This window comes from Trifolium pratense, linkage group LG7, assembly GCF_020283565.1.
Source record: "Trifolium pratense cultivar HEN17-A07 linkage group LG7, ARS_RC_1.1, whole genome shotgun sequence".
Taxonomy (NCBI): domain Eukaryota; kingdom Viridiplantae; phylum Streptophyta; class Magnoliopsida; order Fabales; family Fabaceae; genus Trifolium; species Trifolium pratense.
Window position 1 is genome coordinate 3,245,893 of NC_060065.1, and position 16,752 is coordinate 3,262,644.

General features: G+C 34.2%; 2 protein-coding genes and 1 non-coding gene across 4 annotated transcripts; 1 reads left to right on the forward strand and 2 right to left on the reverse strand.

Moving 5' to 3' along the window:
- Positions 1–479: 479 nt before the first annotated feature.
- LOC123893678 (casein kinase 1-like protein HD16) lies at positions 480–6,593 on the reverse strand. 2 transcript variants are annotated; one of them, XM_045943456.1, is made up of 16 exons: positions 5,720–6,593; positions 5,303–5,413; positions 4,945–5,018; positions 4,778–4,847; positions 4,633–4,688; positions 4,461–4,532; positions 3,429–3,523; positions 3,255–3,321; positions 3,040–3,169; positions 2,743–2,961; positions 2,509–2,651; positions 2,256–2,430; positions 1,833–1,923; positions 1,531–1,688; positions 1,250–1,438; positions 480–1,170 (listed from the first exon to the last, which is right to left on the reverse strand). In XM_045943456.1, the coding sequence occupies exons 1-16, from the start codon at positions 5,804–5,806 to the stop codon at positions 1,111–1,113; spliced, it is 1,797 nt and encodes a 598-aa protein (XP_045799412.1). In that variant the 5' UTR covers positions 5,807–6,593; the 3' UTR covers positions 480–1,110. The 2 variants fall into 2 exon arrangements, with proteins under 2 accessions (XP_045799412.1, XP_045799411.1); XM_045943455.1 differs by having other exon boundaries at positions 480–1,438; positions 5,720–6,387.
- A 3,570-nt stretch (positions 6,594–10,163) lies between these two features.
- On the forward strand, positions 10,164–10,236 carry TRNAA-UGC. Its single transcript has one exon. It is a non-coding gene; the product is annotated as a tRNA-Ala (tRNA).
- Positions 10,237–11,546: 1,310 nt separating this feature from the next.
- LOC123893679 lies at positions 11,547–12,480 on the reverse strand. The gene has a single exon (XM_045943457.1). It carries the CDS (start codon positions 12,369–12,371, stop codon positions 11,778–11,780), a length of 594 nt encoding a protein of 197 aa, XP_045799413.1. The 5' UTR covers positions 12,372–12,480; the 3' UTR covers positions 11,547–11,777.
- Between the last annotated feature and the right edge of the window lie 4,272 nt (positions 12,481–16,752).

Genomic DNA, 16,752 nt, shown 5'->3' on the forward strand with positions numbered 1-16,752 from the left:
AAGTGGTATACAAATTTAGCCCAAAGATGAGCTTCAAAGACAGCCAACTTCTCATGAGTATCAAAAGTGGGTCTTGGAGCGCTTGATGTTAGAAAAATAATCAAACAAAATAAGCAACCAGTCAGGTAAAATGAAATCGCCAGAAGTCCATGCAGACTTCAGATGCTGGGAGTGAAACATGGTCAGAAAATCTATATTGAAATTTTCAGAGTTAATATCAACAAAAATTGAATGCAATTATTTGCAACTAGCAGAGACTGAGTTAATAATGACAGCTCCCATTCTAAGAGTCAAATGAATTGAAACATTCACAGTAACCTATTAAATAATTTGCAAACCATGAGTTCAAAATGAAAAGTTTTTAAAACACAAGATACAAAAAAAAAAACAAAATGCTGGGGGGAAATGGAACCTAAGAAATCTTATCCTTCAAAAATCAATCAGACCTACCCTATTTGTGTCTCTTGAGATTTGAGAAGAACCAAAGAAACCAATCCACATATAATTAAGCTAAAAATAATATATGATTACCACCTAAAAAAGACTAGAACAACAATAATAACCTGTGATCACAGTGATTAAGCTATTACAAACTGCTGGCAGAGAGAGGAACTTGTTCATTAAGGTCAAATTCAGACAATGAGAAGCCCAGTAGTAGCTTTAAGTCAAAAGAGGTAGGGATAAAAAGGGACAAGCACAAGGTTGCCCTGCTTATAGTGCCCAGTTCCAACTGGAAAACTACAGTTGCATATTTGCAAAATACCATCAAACAAAAACATAACTAGTGCCCACTGCCTTCAACATAATAATTACTGTTTAGAACTGTACAAACTTCATATTAAAAGAGTTGTCCAAATTGACACAAGATCTAATTTTGCTCACAACTCATTTTTGACAGCATTGAAATTCGGTGCATAAATTTTGTATCATATAATGTGATGGCAACCATAAAGAAAGGTGTAGCATATTGCATACATCAGCGCTGAACTGCATTCTTCAGGAAATTTGTCATGGAGGATCTTTAGTTCCCAACTCAACGATGTGTGCGCAAACAGGATCTTGCAATAGGTCAAAATGATGTCAGCTGGAGTGTCAAAAAATATCAGCCATTTATGAAACTGTTCTCCCATAAGAAATAGATGCAATATAGAGGTTCTTTGCCCATTTTTCCTGCAGCGAAAATATATCAAATAAGCATGTAGTAACGTTGATTAACAATAAATACATGAAAATCGGGCACTATTTTCACCTTAACATGAGTACTAGGAAAATCAGATGTGCGGAGCGTTTCTTGAGTTTCATCAGGTGGTTTTCTTCTTGGGACACTTAAAATAAAAGCAGCTTGATCAGGCGTCGCGGCAGTTGCAGTAATGCGATAATTGTTTTCCCACCTTCGATGAATACCTTCACTAGGGTACAGGAAATCAAGTTCCACAACCTAGCATCAAGTTTAGAGAAAAAAATATGTACATCAGATAGAATTCATCACTGTCACAAGATTTTCAATCTAAAACATACAGAAAAAAAAACCTGGTCTGAAAATCCAGCACCACGGGACATTACAATTGCCCATCTACAGCCAGCAGTGGCCATAGCAGTGACGTAAAATCCTTCTCTCCATTTTTTGTTGATCCACTTAAATGGAAATGAGTCACTGACTTTATAGGATTGTTGAGTGTATTGGGTCCCTATAAGGAAAGGCAGATCACCAATAAAAATGAGACAAATTTAAACACGGCACACTGGTCAAATTATGCAAAGCATTTCATCATCAAATTCAAGCTAACTATAGCCATCCCAAATATATAATGTACCAAGAATAGGACTTTAACCTTTTGACATTACAACCAATGAGGACCCATTACTAGCTCCAGCTATGGCACTGATGTAATAATTCTTATCCCACTGTTCCATAATCCATTCCTGTAAAACAGATTCGAGATTTGTCAAACTCAGTGTTATCAAATAACAGTCATGGCGGCGCCATTGTGGGTATCAGTGGCAGTTTTAGGCTATCAGCCATGGCCCATTTTGGCCAATATTGCGGGATTTTCTGCCATACTCCAATATGGCAGCCGGTATGGCGGAATTTTGGCTCTAAGCCACGGTCCGCCATCGACAACACTGGTCAAATTGTATAAACTTCAAAATGACATACAATACAAAATATTTAATATAATATAACATAAACAAACATATCACTAAAATTAGATACATTGGATAATAGCACAACTGAAACATAAAAATTAATCAACCTTGTGAAGAAAACTGGAAGAGAGTTCATAAACTTGTGCTGTGAAACCAGTGCCTGCATCCATAATGAGCGCCCAAAGATTCGCACAAGAAGCCACACTGCTAATAAATAAACCATCTTCATTTCCTTTTACAATGTGTTGGGAAAGCCGCTCATCAGACACATTGTAATGATACCTACGCCAAAATATAAAAAGTTAAAACCGGGAAAACTAGACATCAACAGCAAAATATCTTGTCATGTCAGCACAAAACCTTTGTTTCATTGGTCTACGAGCATTATAAACACTAATCCACTGTGTTGCTGGCAGTCCCATTCGGACCTTCTTCTTTGGTTGTTCATCGTCATCCTCTTCCATGATCAATCGTCCTCTCTTTTGCCCAACCTGACATATGAGCTTCACAACACAAACCCATTGAAGGTTTTTAAGAGTTGGGCTCTGAATCAACAAATGATAGAACACATCTAAAGTGTAATAGAGTACGTACCTTCTGAGCACCCTCGGTATTTAGTGGCCTAATGGCGGGATTTGGACCCACAATTCCATCAAAAAGGGATATATATTTAGCATAATTTGGTTCTTCATCATACTTCAAATTCACTACATATTCAACAAACTGCCGGAAAGGGGCAGGACAAAAACAACACAAAGCTTCGGGAGAAGTTGCCATCTTTTTCTTGCAGACAAGAAATCCTTTATTTTCTCCCTGTAACAAACTGTTTCATAAGAATCGTGCTTTTATTTTAGTAATAGCAATAAAATAATTAATTTTAAACAAGATAACCTGATATCCTTGCCAAGGTAACCGACCACGAAGAAGGAAGACAAGTGTGTAAGCAAGAGATTCTAAGTCATCTCTCCTGCTACCTGTTCTACCAAGATGTGCATGCACACTGGCATAACGAACTGTGCCCCTGCGCAAAAATATGATACACAGAATTAGTCAAAAACCACAAATTAAATTAAATAAGGTTTATAGAAGTTAAATAAAGAACTGACCTAAATACATCTGGGCGTTGATCATATTCAACATGAAGGCCAGTTGAACTATCACGCCACCGAGTTGCTGTGTCAAATAAATGGGAGTCAGGTCAGTAATAAAAAAGTGAGAATAAGTATATCTTCATTGACAATTAAAACATCAAATCTTCAAGGGTAACATGGCATTTTTACCTAATCCAAGATCAACCAGAAACAATTTTTTCTCATCAAGGGTTCCCGAGGGTCCAAGCAAAAAGTTTTCAGGCTTTACATCACCATGCACATATCTGCAACAATGACAGCAGCATGATGAAACGACCTTTGCAACAAGATGTGATTCACATACACTAGAGCATATGTACATAAATCAATAAAAATTTGTATATTGCAATATAAACAATAACTAATTGATCACAGGCAGGGGAAGAATAAAAACAAATTTGAGTGCACGGATCATACTTTATATAACATACTTTTTCTTTTGTTCTGGCTGATGGGGAGAATCTATCGAGTTAAATACTCCACCCAACATACCATACTACTTGATGTGGGACTTTAGGAATCCCATAATACCCAAGTCCTTGTCATAATCACAAATGATATAATAATTTACTCGAGATGTATTAATGGATCAATTTCAAAGAGGAGTGTGTGCACAAGTTTTCATGAGCACATCACAGGTGGGCAAAGTGAAAACAGGTTCGCCCCAAAGGTCATAGAAACTGGAACTTGGAATAATTCCTGATCAATTTCAAAAAGGAGTGTGTGCACAAGTTTTCATGAGCACATCACAGGTAAGAAAGTGAAAACAGGTTCGATCCAAAGGTCATAGTAAGTGGAACTTGTAGTGATTCCTGCTCTTTCAGTCCGAACTAATGAGAAAATTGCAGGGAGATCACCGACTAACACAGAAAACTATTAACCTCTATTCCACAATACTTAATTTAGTAAAACAGTTTGAGCAAAATCTAACAAAGATGCGCACCCTAATCAGAAGAATATATAAATGCAGTACTCAACTTCAAGAAAAGAAGAAAAAACAATGATGTGTCACCCATAGTCAATAACAAATGATTGAATGTGTTTCTCCCACATGGTAAAATGACAGAACACCCAGATGATACCGTAAGGTGAGAGTCAGGAAGCATGTTGACCCATATACAATCTGTTTGTAAAGAAAACCCAGGTATAAATCATAAACATAATCTGGAAAACAAGCCTCACCCTCTACAATGCATCTTCTCTAATATGGAGATAGCCTCGATTGCAATACATGCCACCATTTCAGTAGACATCCTGGATCCAAACAAGAACTAAAGGTTAGACATGTTATATTGACCAAAACATTAACAAAAATATGAATTACATTTCAATAAAATTTCAGAGAGATACTTACGAGTGTGAGTTGTTGTTCCAAACATCCCATAGACTAGAGCCAAGCATATCCATGACCTGTGTGTGACATTATGTAACAAAAACTTTCAGAGACAACCACAAGCCCCCATTCCCATTCCTCTATTAAAAAACTTACAAGCACATACCATAATATAGTAGTCACCTTGCCGTCCCTTGTAATGTACTCGCGGAACACCGTGACTACCACCTAATGTACTATAAAAAGTAATCATGACAAAGTTAGCATTTATGCATAAATAAAAACCTCGGCAAAGCAGCTCCGCTCTGTTTAAAGAAAAGAGAGTAAACTCACTTATAAACTTGCCACTCGTGCGGAGGTCCATAATTGCACCCTTTGCTACTTCTATGCTCAAATTTTAATGCTACCTGCAATTATTAGAGAAATATCAATAACTATTTATGAAGGGCATATATGCCTTTGGTATACAATATTTTTTTCCACAATGATGTTATTTAATCGGTCATTTATTCCTGTCGCTTCAGCACAAAATAACGGTTGTAACGCCCTTACATTTTATAATTCCAACTAAATTATTTTGTAACGCCCTTACAAAATAAACAACGCAGACAGCCAAATGGCATTCAGTATAGTAGCTATTCAAATATGTGTCAATCATCGAGCACCACAATGGCAGACATAAATACTATACCTCAACGGCACCAGAACCAGCTCCAATGCGTCGACCTACATAGACCTGACCAAATCCTCCCTTCCCAAGTTTTCTATCGAGTCTATAAGTCGGGGAACCACCAACTTGAACCTGTTATTGATAAAGTACAAAACAGATTAACTTCCTAACACACGGCACAAATTATTTTCCAACAGAAAGCTTCGAATACATAATCCATAATCTCTAACTCATCTAACACTAGAAACATATATCACGCGGCACAAATTGTTAGCAACACAAAACAATGTCAAGAACTTAATATAGAAAGAAAGCAAAATCATTAGCAAACTTAACAGAAACAGAAACATTCATTGAATATAGCTACACTACACTTTGAGCATTTCATTAGGAAGGAAAATAAAAGAAATATAAACTCTGGAAATCAATCAAAACAACCTTCTCAGGAAGTGGAGGTGTGTTCCCTTCATCATCGGCTCCGTGAGCTTTATCGCCACTGCGGCCACCGTTATCATACTCATCCATATCTTCCTATCTTAAAACCCTAACCTACACCTTCTTCTTATTCTCTTCTTTCAACTTCTTGTCCCTTCCTTAACCAACAACGGCTCCTGCGTCGTCTCTCTATTCACAATCTTCTCGATTTCAACGGCGACGATCGTGTCCTGATTTTCACTCCGATGAACGGCTGTGGCAGCGACGAGTCTCTTCCTTCCGGCGTCGGCGTCGGCTGGGTAATCGGATTAGCGTTACCAGTAAGAGAGTTTGTGCGTAGTCGAGTACGAAACTCAAGCATCGGAAGAATGGCGATGGTCCATGAAGAAATAGAAGATTCTAGAAGGTTTGAGAGTCATCGATGATGGTGATGAAGTGTGTGTGAATGAATGTAATAAAAGAGAGGGTAAAGTAGTAAAAAATAAACAATGTGTGTGTAGAGAAAGAGAATAAAGGATGAGAAATTAGGGTTTATAGAGATCTGTGGAGGGAAACGAAAAATGAAAGTGAATCGTTATAGAGTTCTTAGACTAGATTTTCTAGTACAGAGACAGACAGAGAATGATGGATAGATAGAGAGCGAGAACAACTCCTCTGCATTTCGAAAACAACATAGAAAATATTTTTTCTTTTTGTTGTAAATCTGGGTATCTATGCGCGCAACCGCATAGACTAATCCCTGGAGTTTTGAGAGATCTAAATAGGTGGCAAACTTTTCTCAGAAGTTTTAACACTACTGCATATCCAAGTCAGTGATCGAACCCAGGACTTTGGTTAAGCTATAAGAGACCCGCGTCATCTCATCTAAATCCTCTTTAGTTAGAAAATATATTTTCATATTTTATAATCACTCTATTATTCCAATTTTACCTATATTAAGAAGTTAATTAAAATTTAAATTGTGCTCGTTAACTTGATTGATAGGAACAATGCATTCTAAATATGCAGATTTGAACTTAAGAACTCCATTTATCCATATCATGGTAGAATTTCTAGTCAATAGATTATCCGACAAAAAATTAATTAATTAAATTTTGTCAAAAGAAATAATTTAATGATCTTTTCATTTGACTAAATTGTTTAATGATTTTGTCAACAAATGCAAATTCAACTCACGAATTGTTAAATCGATCGTTGTGATCGAAATTCGAACTCTTACACTTATGAGTATGAGTTTCTAAAAAATATTGTTATTTCATCTATAAAAAAAAATTAATAATCATAATTATTTTTAAAAAATAAAATAAAATATAGATGAATTGAATTTTGAGAGATTACCTTACACAATTTGTGACATTAGTTATGACTTATGAGAATGAGAGAATGATAAACGTGAACTTGTGTGACTTGTTGGACCGTGAGAGAGTTTTCCTTGGTTGAATCAGCACATTGAACATTGAGCAACCATATAAACTATGACACCACACTTTCATACATAATTTTAATGCATTGAGTTTATGGATCGTCTCACTTATATGTAACTCAATTTGAAATCTTTCAACCAATATGAAACTTAACTCACATTTGATAGATTTCAATATAACCCTATGTTAATAATTGATTGTTTCACGGTAAGATTATGACTACTATTGATATTTACATACACTATTGATCTTTAAATATGATTTTTGGCAAAATTAGACATGCACTACCACATTTTATGATTATCTTTTAATCGTGGTTAAGTAGACTAACATGTCAAAATATATCATGAGTTTTTTTTTTAATATATCGTCGTTAAATTATACGATTTATGTCTAATTTTGCTTAAAGAGAATCCCATGCCCCCTTAATTATCATTAACGATGATGAATATAATGAATGCAAACTTTGCTTTGCTTTGCTTAGTTTCAAAATTGGAGTAGAATTTGTCACCAGTATTTTATTTTTATTCTAGGGATTCAATAATGGAGTGGAGGATTTGGGTTCTAACTTGTATTACATAAAATTGTAAAAAGAGAAAAGAAAAAAGTGTATCACATAAACCAAATTATTTTTGAAATGGTTACATGTATCTGGTAACTTCGAGATCAAGGGATAACTCTGATACTAATTTCATTTGGATCCAAGTAAAATGCTGCAACTCAGATCCCTCTGGTACGTGCATATGAAAATTTGCCATTTGAAAGAGACAAACAGGGTTGGCTCGAGGATAATGCAATCCAAGTAAGGGATTTAGGCCTTCAAAAATATTAAAAAAATTATCAGGAGAAAAAAATCTCTTATAAATTATAAGTTTATTACTTGGCAGTAAGAAAAATGTTTCAAATAAAGATAAAAGGCCCCTAAATAAGAAAAAATAGTATATTTCATAGTACAAAATAATGTGAGACAGAAAAACTTTTGGATTTAATTGATATACACCGACGGTTTTAAATATTTTTACACTGTCGACCAATGTCAACCATGTTTTCCGCCACATCACCTCACTTCATCCCATTTTCTTGACATGACATGACAAAATGATGATTATTTATTGGCCGATCGTGTAAAATTATTTTACACCGTTAGTGCATATTAATTAAACTCAAAACTTTTTGTATTTTATATTTTTGTTTGACATTTTCAATAAGCAAAAAACCTCACTTTAAAATTCATTTTAAGTCCTTTTAGTGTTAGACTGACCCTTAGGCAAGTCTTAGTTGTTATATGGCATGACGAATATTTCGTTAGAACTACACGACATATATGTGTGCTAGTTTATAGTAGAGCTGTCAAATTTTCATATGGACTACACGGACTTGGGGTCAAAAGGTCCCAATTTCATTTGGGATAAGTTTTTTGAGGTTCGATCCGCCTAAACCCATGAGCTAATGGACCGACCCGTTAGCCCGACTTAATTTTGATAGCTATAGTTTATACTAGTACTAGTATAAGTTTTTGAACACTTATGCTTTTCACATGTTTTGCATTTTGCATACTGCATGAATTATAAATGTTTGTTTTCACTCAAATATTTTTAAAATATAAAATAAAAATATCAGTAATATATTGATTTAAATGGTAAAGAAAATTAAGTTTTTTAAGGAGATGATTATAGGTTTAATTTTTGCCTCTTGCATATGAAAAACGATCTTCCGCAATAACAGTAGGACACAATAATAAATTAGAGCCGTCCAATTTAGTACATAGTTTTCAATATAAACCTTTTGATCCAAGATTGAAAGTTGTGTGTAACTATGTGTAATAAAATAGTGAATCCTAATCCTAAAAAAAATTTGGTTGAGATGGGAGAAACTTTTACAGGTTCTTTAACGAAGATTAATCACCGTTGAATGATGATAAAAATTATCACAGGTTCTTCGAATAAAACTAGTTATCGTTAAATGCCAGTGAAAACTTGTGTTAAAAATTTTATGCTTATAAACGAGGATGAAAACTACAACCAAATTTAATTTAGTTGCTAAATTCAAATTAGAATTTTTGCTGCCAAAAGAGTAATAATTTGTATTTAGAAAGGTAAAAGGTAAGGTCAAAGAAGTAACATGATGAAGTAAAAAAATGTATAAGCTATCGTAGTTGATAACAGCACTACTACACTAGAGTACTCACTGTAGAGGTCAATCTCAATAATAACTTACCTAAAAGTTAAATTAACATTGCCATTAACATGTACACAGACCACAGTACAAAAACTCAGACAGAGCCGCAGAAACAGAGTTGTTATCTGAGCTTCAATACATACTTACCTGCCACATCCACATGATGTGTTACCTTGGTCAAACACGAACACATGACGCGTCACCATTGATATTGATATTGTACTATGTTATGTACTCTTTAAAACACCGTTTTCCCTCTATTCATCACCCTTTTCATAACTCTGTTTATGCCGTGTGTATAGAAACCGTTCCGGTTTGACCTCAAATCTACATTTCTGAGAGATTGTCCGTTTTTAGGTTAGTCCGTCACAATTTTGTCGAAAAGACTCTTCGGTGGTTTGAAAATATGAATGTTATATATAAACTATCCTTAAACTCGATTACCGAAAAGTGTGAGACTACTTTGATGTATCCAAAACAGAAACTAAACTTTGTTATCGGAGAACCTGAGAGAGAATTTGTCCCATCAAACTAAATTCTTTCTGTATATAGAAGCTAAACATGCTTTTCTCTTTTTAATTGTTGATAGTAATTTAATAATTTCTTTAAATGTGTACTTGAACAAGTCTCTGTATTGGTGCTAAAGATTTCAAACGAGTATATAAAAGCCTATTATAGCATTGATTACTTTAAAACGAATTGGTATGTGAATTATGAAATTGAAATCACCAACCAAACGAAGTGGATACTTTGTCACCTGTGACCCACATCCCGTGTTATTTTGGAAGTTGAAATAAATGATTAGTTATGTTAGTATAAATACAATCACAAAGCTTCAATCAAATGGGGATGTAGCTCAAATGGTAGAGCGCTCGCTTTGCATGCGAGAGGTACATGGTTCGATCCCCTGCATCTCCAAAATTATTTTCATTTTTATTATTTAAAAAAGAATCATAAAGCTCCAATTTTATTAGGGTTCGACCCCCTGAACCATAACATTGCCGAACTAATATATTTTGTGTCGAACCGAACCAAATGACATGGTTCGATTAGCCGGTTACTAATTCCGAACTGAACTGTTTTTTTAAAGTGAGCTAAACTGTTATACCTCTTTCTTTGGTTTTACTTTTCATAATTAACTAGACATTGCAACTTAAAACCATTTTAAAACCAACAAAATGTTAAATCCAAGTACAAACATTTTTTTTTGACAGGAAATCCAAGTACAAACGTAAGTTCCTTGATTTTCATTTTATTCCCTGTGATGGATTTCATCTTTATTTCCTGGTATCCAGTTTGATCTGTACCTGTACCTTCCACTAAACATATAGAAACAGATAGTCACATCTTGAGAAATTCCAAGCTCAACTTATTTGCCTAATGCCAATTTTCATATGCATATTATTGTTTGTCTAATACCTCTTTTCCTCTCATAGCTGAATCACAATAATAACTAGAAAAATGGAATCTGATTTACTTATATGCATTTTGAGCACTTAATTCCTTGTAAAAGTTTTTTTTTGCGAAGACACTAATCTTCCTGAAAATTTGATTGGAAAACCATGAATTTATTGTAGTAAGATTCACATACAATGCAGTAGATTTAGATTAAACACACATCATACATATCCACGATCACTACACGCTCTCGTCAAATTTAGACATAACTAAAAGTTGATCTATATATATTGCCACATGACAATCACATAGTTTAGCCTGTTAGAGAATAGTAATTATATTTTTTCAATTTGCAAAAGCAGCAATAGAAGCACTACATCAACCTTGCTCTTTATTTTATTTCTTTTATTACCAATCAACCAAACTCTTATCATGTTAACAAGATTGAACATATGGAAAGATAGAGAAAGACCCTTGAACTTAGGATTTCAATAGAATGAACAAAACTAGAAAACACAAGAGTTACAATAGAGTATATAAAGTAAATATTTGAAAAGACCACACTACCCTTACATAATAATATAATTACTATTCTCTAACATAGCGGAAGAGAGATCCGACAATCCAAATTTCGATCGCGAAATAAGTAAAGTTTAATTAAAATTATTTCTACTAAAAATCAAACTCAAATTAACTATTAATTTGTTCTAAAGGAATCTCATTAATATTAACCAGTGACTTGAGTCATGTGTGTTAGTTTTGCAGCTAAAATTCTTGGAAAAGAATAAAAAAGAAACTAAAAACATAATACTATATATAGTTCAATTTTGTTTTACCAAAAGAGTAATCATTTGAACTTATAAAGGAAAGGTCAACTAAGTTAAAAAAGGTAGCTGTTGTTGCTGATACAATAACAGTACTTTCACTACAAAACGAAAACCAATAATAACATACCTAAAAGTCTACAACTACACAAAATCAACATTAACACATAGAATAGAAACCTTCATAACCACATGATTTACTAGCAACAAAAGTCAAACAAACACAAACACGACACGTCAGCAATACTGATGTTGATGATCCAACCATTTCTGTAACCTCAGTTCTCTGTAAAACCTATCAATAAACTCCTCCGCCGCTTTGTCCACATGAAACTCCTTCTCCTCCATCTCCACCGTCGTCATCTTCACGCGCCTCCCTTCATTTCCATTCCCGCAACACACTTTAACTTCCCGCCGACGACCATGCTCTTTCGCCGGAGATAAAAGCTTCCTCCTGCTGCTCACAGCACGAGAAAGCCGCGGTGGGGGACTGCTGCTACAGCTGAACTGATACTCCAATGGTGAAACAAAATACATATCTGCATCACGTGGACGACACGTGAGTGCTTCATGATGTTTCACCATGACATTGTTCAGTGTTTTTCCTATGGTTTTTCCTCTTTTCATAACTTGTTGAATATCTTGCATAACTCTGTTACTCTTAGATACACCGTTTTGTATCAGAAAACTTATCAAACGCACCGTTTTGGTTACTTTCTCAATCATAACAGTTGGTTGATTTTCCATGCAAGTAATGTCAGTAACATTGTTTGGTAGACACAATGACTCTGTTTCTGTGTCTTGTTTCATTGTTCTGTAGTTTTCTCTCATAATCAATCAAACAATTAATTATTACTACCAATGCAAGTATTTGAGAGAGAAAAGTGTTGGTTTTGTGAGAGAGAAGAGATATGAATATATAAAGGAAAAGAAAGAGTAAGATAAGGGCAGAGAAAGAGAACGTTGGTTTAATGTTGCTGTTTTGGATATTGATAGGTGGTAGTGAAGTATAATCATGACAGTTTCATTGTGCTTGTCTTTTCTTTTTTTCATTACTTTTCTATGTTATTGGAACTTCTTTTCTTATTATTATGTTATTTTTAATTATACTACTTTTAATAGAATATTGCATATATTCCTTTTAATTATTTTATTTTTTTTCTTTGGTGTGCTTTAAATTTTTGTTAGTTGATAATTTAATTTAATTAAATGTGTCATTGAACAAGTCCCTGTCTTAGTGTTAAAGATTTCAAATGTGTGTGGAAAAGAGTCTCAACATTGTCTACTTTTAAATAACTTGGTAGAAAATTGATTAAGTTGTGAATATATATATCAACAACCAAACAGGGGTGCAGACTTTATCACCTATATATGACCCACATATGTCTCACGGGAGTTGAAAGAAAAACCAAAAAAATTATTTTATTGATCTTTAATGTTTCTTTTAAGAGGAATATATCATTTGGATCAAGTCTTTTGCCATTGATATTTTTTTTTCTCCCTCTCTTTTAAAGAGTTTAGTGATTAGAAATTTCACTCTTAAAGTAAATAGTGAAATGACCGGGGGTTCAAACATTGACTCCCTGTATATATAATACAATGACTTGCCAACTAAACTAAAGACAAAAAAAATTGATTTTACTATTAGATTTATTATAAATTTCTATTATATTAAATGAAATGTGACGTGCGACATACTCCGTATTGATCAAATGGTGAAACTTATTGATCTGATACTTAAAATAAACTTGTGTATAATGAAAGACTTGTCTCACTTGTACATATTTGATAAGACCTATTATTCGAGGCACCATTAAATCATACAATTCTTTCAATTAAAATTCAAATTTTAATTTCTCACGTTATATAAGTGAAAATCCAACTCCTTTCTTTTGGATCCAAATAAATACCATTAAGTAGTTATTTAATTTTATACCATATTTTGTTATCATAGAAACACAAGATCCAGTAAGAAGATTTCTTTTCTTCTCACAAGAAAAAATCTTATTCAAAACATGTTAGAAGATAAGATGTATGTGAATGTTTCTCCGAATCATCATTTGAAGGCGTTGATCCCACTATGGCCCTCTAGCATGTCCTCATATCGCGCCTGTCACCACAAGAACGCATCCCCAAATAGATACTTGCCATTGTGACTTGTAGGGATGGCAACGGGCGCCCATGGGTGCGGGTTTGACACTTACCAAAACCACACTCGAAATCATCACTCAAACCCAAACCCAAACCCAAAGGTTGTTCGGGTGACAAAACAACACCCACGCCCACACCCATTGAGTTCGGGTTTTTTCCACCCAAATCCAAACCCGCAGCACATTTGAAAATAATTTGCAAATTTAAGAAATTAAATTCCAACATAGACTTTGAATTAAACTACAACTAAAATTAAGGTCTTCCAAGGAAATTCAAACATAGACTTTCAAGAAATTACAACATAGACTTTTAAGAAATTAAATTACAACTAAATTTAAGGTCTTCCAAGGAAATTGAGGGAGACTATGGGTGTAATTAGGTAATTATAAAATATTTCGGATAGGTGTATGGGTTTCGGGTGTGGGTTTGACTGATACCAAACCCACACCCATATTATCGGGTGTCACCCGAACCCAAACCCAAGCCCAGTCAAATCGGGTTTCGCCCGTTGGGTTTGGGTTCGGGTGGGTTTCTCGGGTTTGGGTTTTTTTGCCATCCCTAGTGACTTGGTCGTAAAAAGAGGCACAAACTGAAAGTACTATTCCGATCCATATCCCAAAAGTCTTCGATCCTTAGCATCCCGGGTGCCAACGAATGCCTTTGGTTTCTCTTGATTCGAACCATCTCCGTCGAGCCACTGCTTACGGCGTGAGCAAAGTGTTTTTGAACTAGTTAAGAAAGTTTGATCGCTCCTACTTATCTTTCGCCGCAGGTCGATATTGGAACGTACGACGAACCAATTACCAACCGAACCGCACGAAATGATTGTCTATTACAGGGTACACTAACTTGCCTAAGGTGTCGGGTACCTATTATTCGTCCGCAGTCCGGCGCAACCCACTCACTTAAAGGATGCCGCTTAATTCACCATATTTTATAAGTTTATCACATTCTGGTACACCAAATCCCCTTTGAAGGTAAGAAGATCAGTTTGATCAAAATAGCCAAACACAATAGACTAGTGGCGTGTGTTGACATATACGCATACATTATATTTTTCTTTCATTTTTTTATGACAATATGGATATTGGTACGGAATTGGATCTGGTGCGGTCACTTTTTCATGCAGTCGTTTTATAGCCGTCCGATTAGATCGGACGGCTTAAACAAACACAGTCAATAAATAAGTTTTTAAATTATAACCGTCTGATCTTGATCAGACGGCTATAGATGGCCTGAATGCATGACTGCACGAAAAAGATGACCGCACGGAATCCGGATCGTTGGTACAAGTAGTGAGAAAAGCAATAGTGACTCACATACTACAATATACAAACAGTATTGTAAATTAATAATAATGTTGAAATCGAGGTACTTCAAATTACAACTTTTTGCCATATTATATTAGGAGTGATTTTTACTTTAGCCCTACATAATTCATATTAAATTGTCAGCTTACATGTAAAAGACACGCTAGTCTATGTATATAATGCGCACTTTGTTATCTTATTATTTTCTCATGGCCTACGATCATGATTGATAGTATATATAAAGAAAGAATTCTCCAGCTTTTATTTAGTCGGTGTATCTTAATTATGTACTTATAATTAAGTACTTCTTTTTATAATTAAGTATCTGGTCACTATTCAATTTAACTATACAACAAATCTTTTATTTTGTACTTATCGAAAATATTCATACATTAGATTTTGTTATCATGTGTTCTATATCTACCACTTTCACTTTGCAATCAGTAATGCCAATGCTTCAATTTTCTGAGATAGGAATCAAAATATAAGTACTAAATTTGGTGAATTTTTTTAATTAATAGAGCATCATAATTAAATAAAGAAAAAGAATTTGAGAGAAATAGAATTTCCTTATCATTCATTATAATAACAAAAAAGGGTTTCAAGTACAAATTATACGATGCAAGTGTAGCATAACAAACTTGTGTAATTTAATCGAAAGATAAAAAGCAGCAGCTTGTGCTCTTCACATTGTGAATTCTTATTCACACTGATAAGCCTTCATGCACTACAAACAGGGACGGAGCCCGGGTTTACGTTTAGGGGGCACCGAATTTAAAAGTACAATTCAATAACGAAAAAAATTACATTTTAAAATCATAACATATACAAAAAATTGTAAAATAAATCAAAAGTTAATATTGGGAATCTTCATTTTATTGGTAATTTTTTTTTAAGTCGAACTTTTTGGCCACTCCATTTTTACATTTATTATAATTTTGCCATAAAAATTGCGAGTTTTTGTGTAAAAGAATGTGAATTTTAGTCTTAAAAGAGATATTTTATCATGAAATTCAATATTGGGGTAATAAGACACTTTTTAGCAAAAAAATATTTAACTTTTACAACAAATTTATAATAGAGCCAAAAATGTTGGATTAATAAAGAGGGACCATTTGCATAAGTTTAATAAAATAAGGGGACTAAAAATAAAATTGAAGTAGTATAAAAAAATTTAGGAAATGTTCAGGTGTACCGTGATCTCTGCCGGTCCTCCTACTAGCTCCACTACAAGAAATTTAACTTTTAGCAACGGCAACTTGTGTAGGTAAAGGTCGAAAAACCGTGGGTATAGACCTAAAAACCTACACCAATCCTATAGCGACAGTAGGTTTCAGCTGTTGGACAAAATCTCAAAGCTATACCAACTGCCAATGATACATACATACTGAATTGTTTTATCCCCAAATCTTTGTAAAGTAGTGCAAATTCTTTTTTTGCAGAGTTCTTTAAATCTTCAATTTCAATATCTTTGGGAGTCGAGGCAAGAGGGAATTGTGAATTGAGGGAGAATGGAAACTGAGAATAAACCAACAAAATGCACCAACAAGATAAAATTTACAGCCTTGTATAACTGTTGAAGATATAGCTAGCATCAATTTGATGAGTGGATCAAAACGCACTGTACAAGATAAAATCTACATCTTCACAGCAAAGTATTAATCCTTAACAAGAGTTTATCCTTAACACACACATCCTGATTGATATAATGGATAGACTTATCCATCTTCCAAAAAGACCAAGGTTGGTAA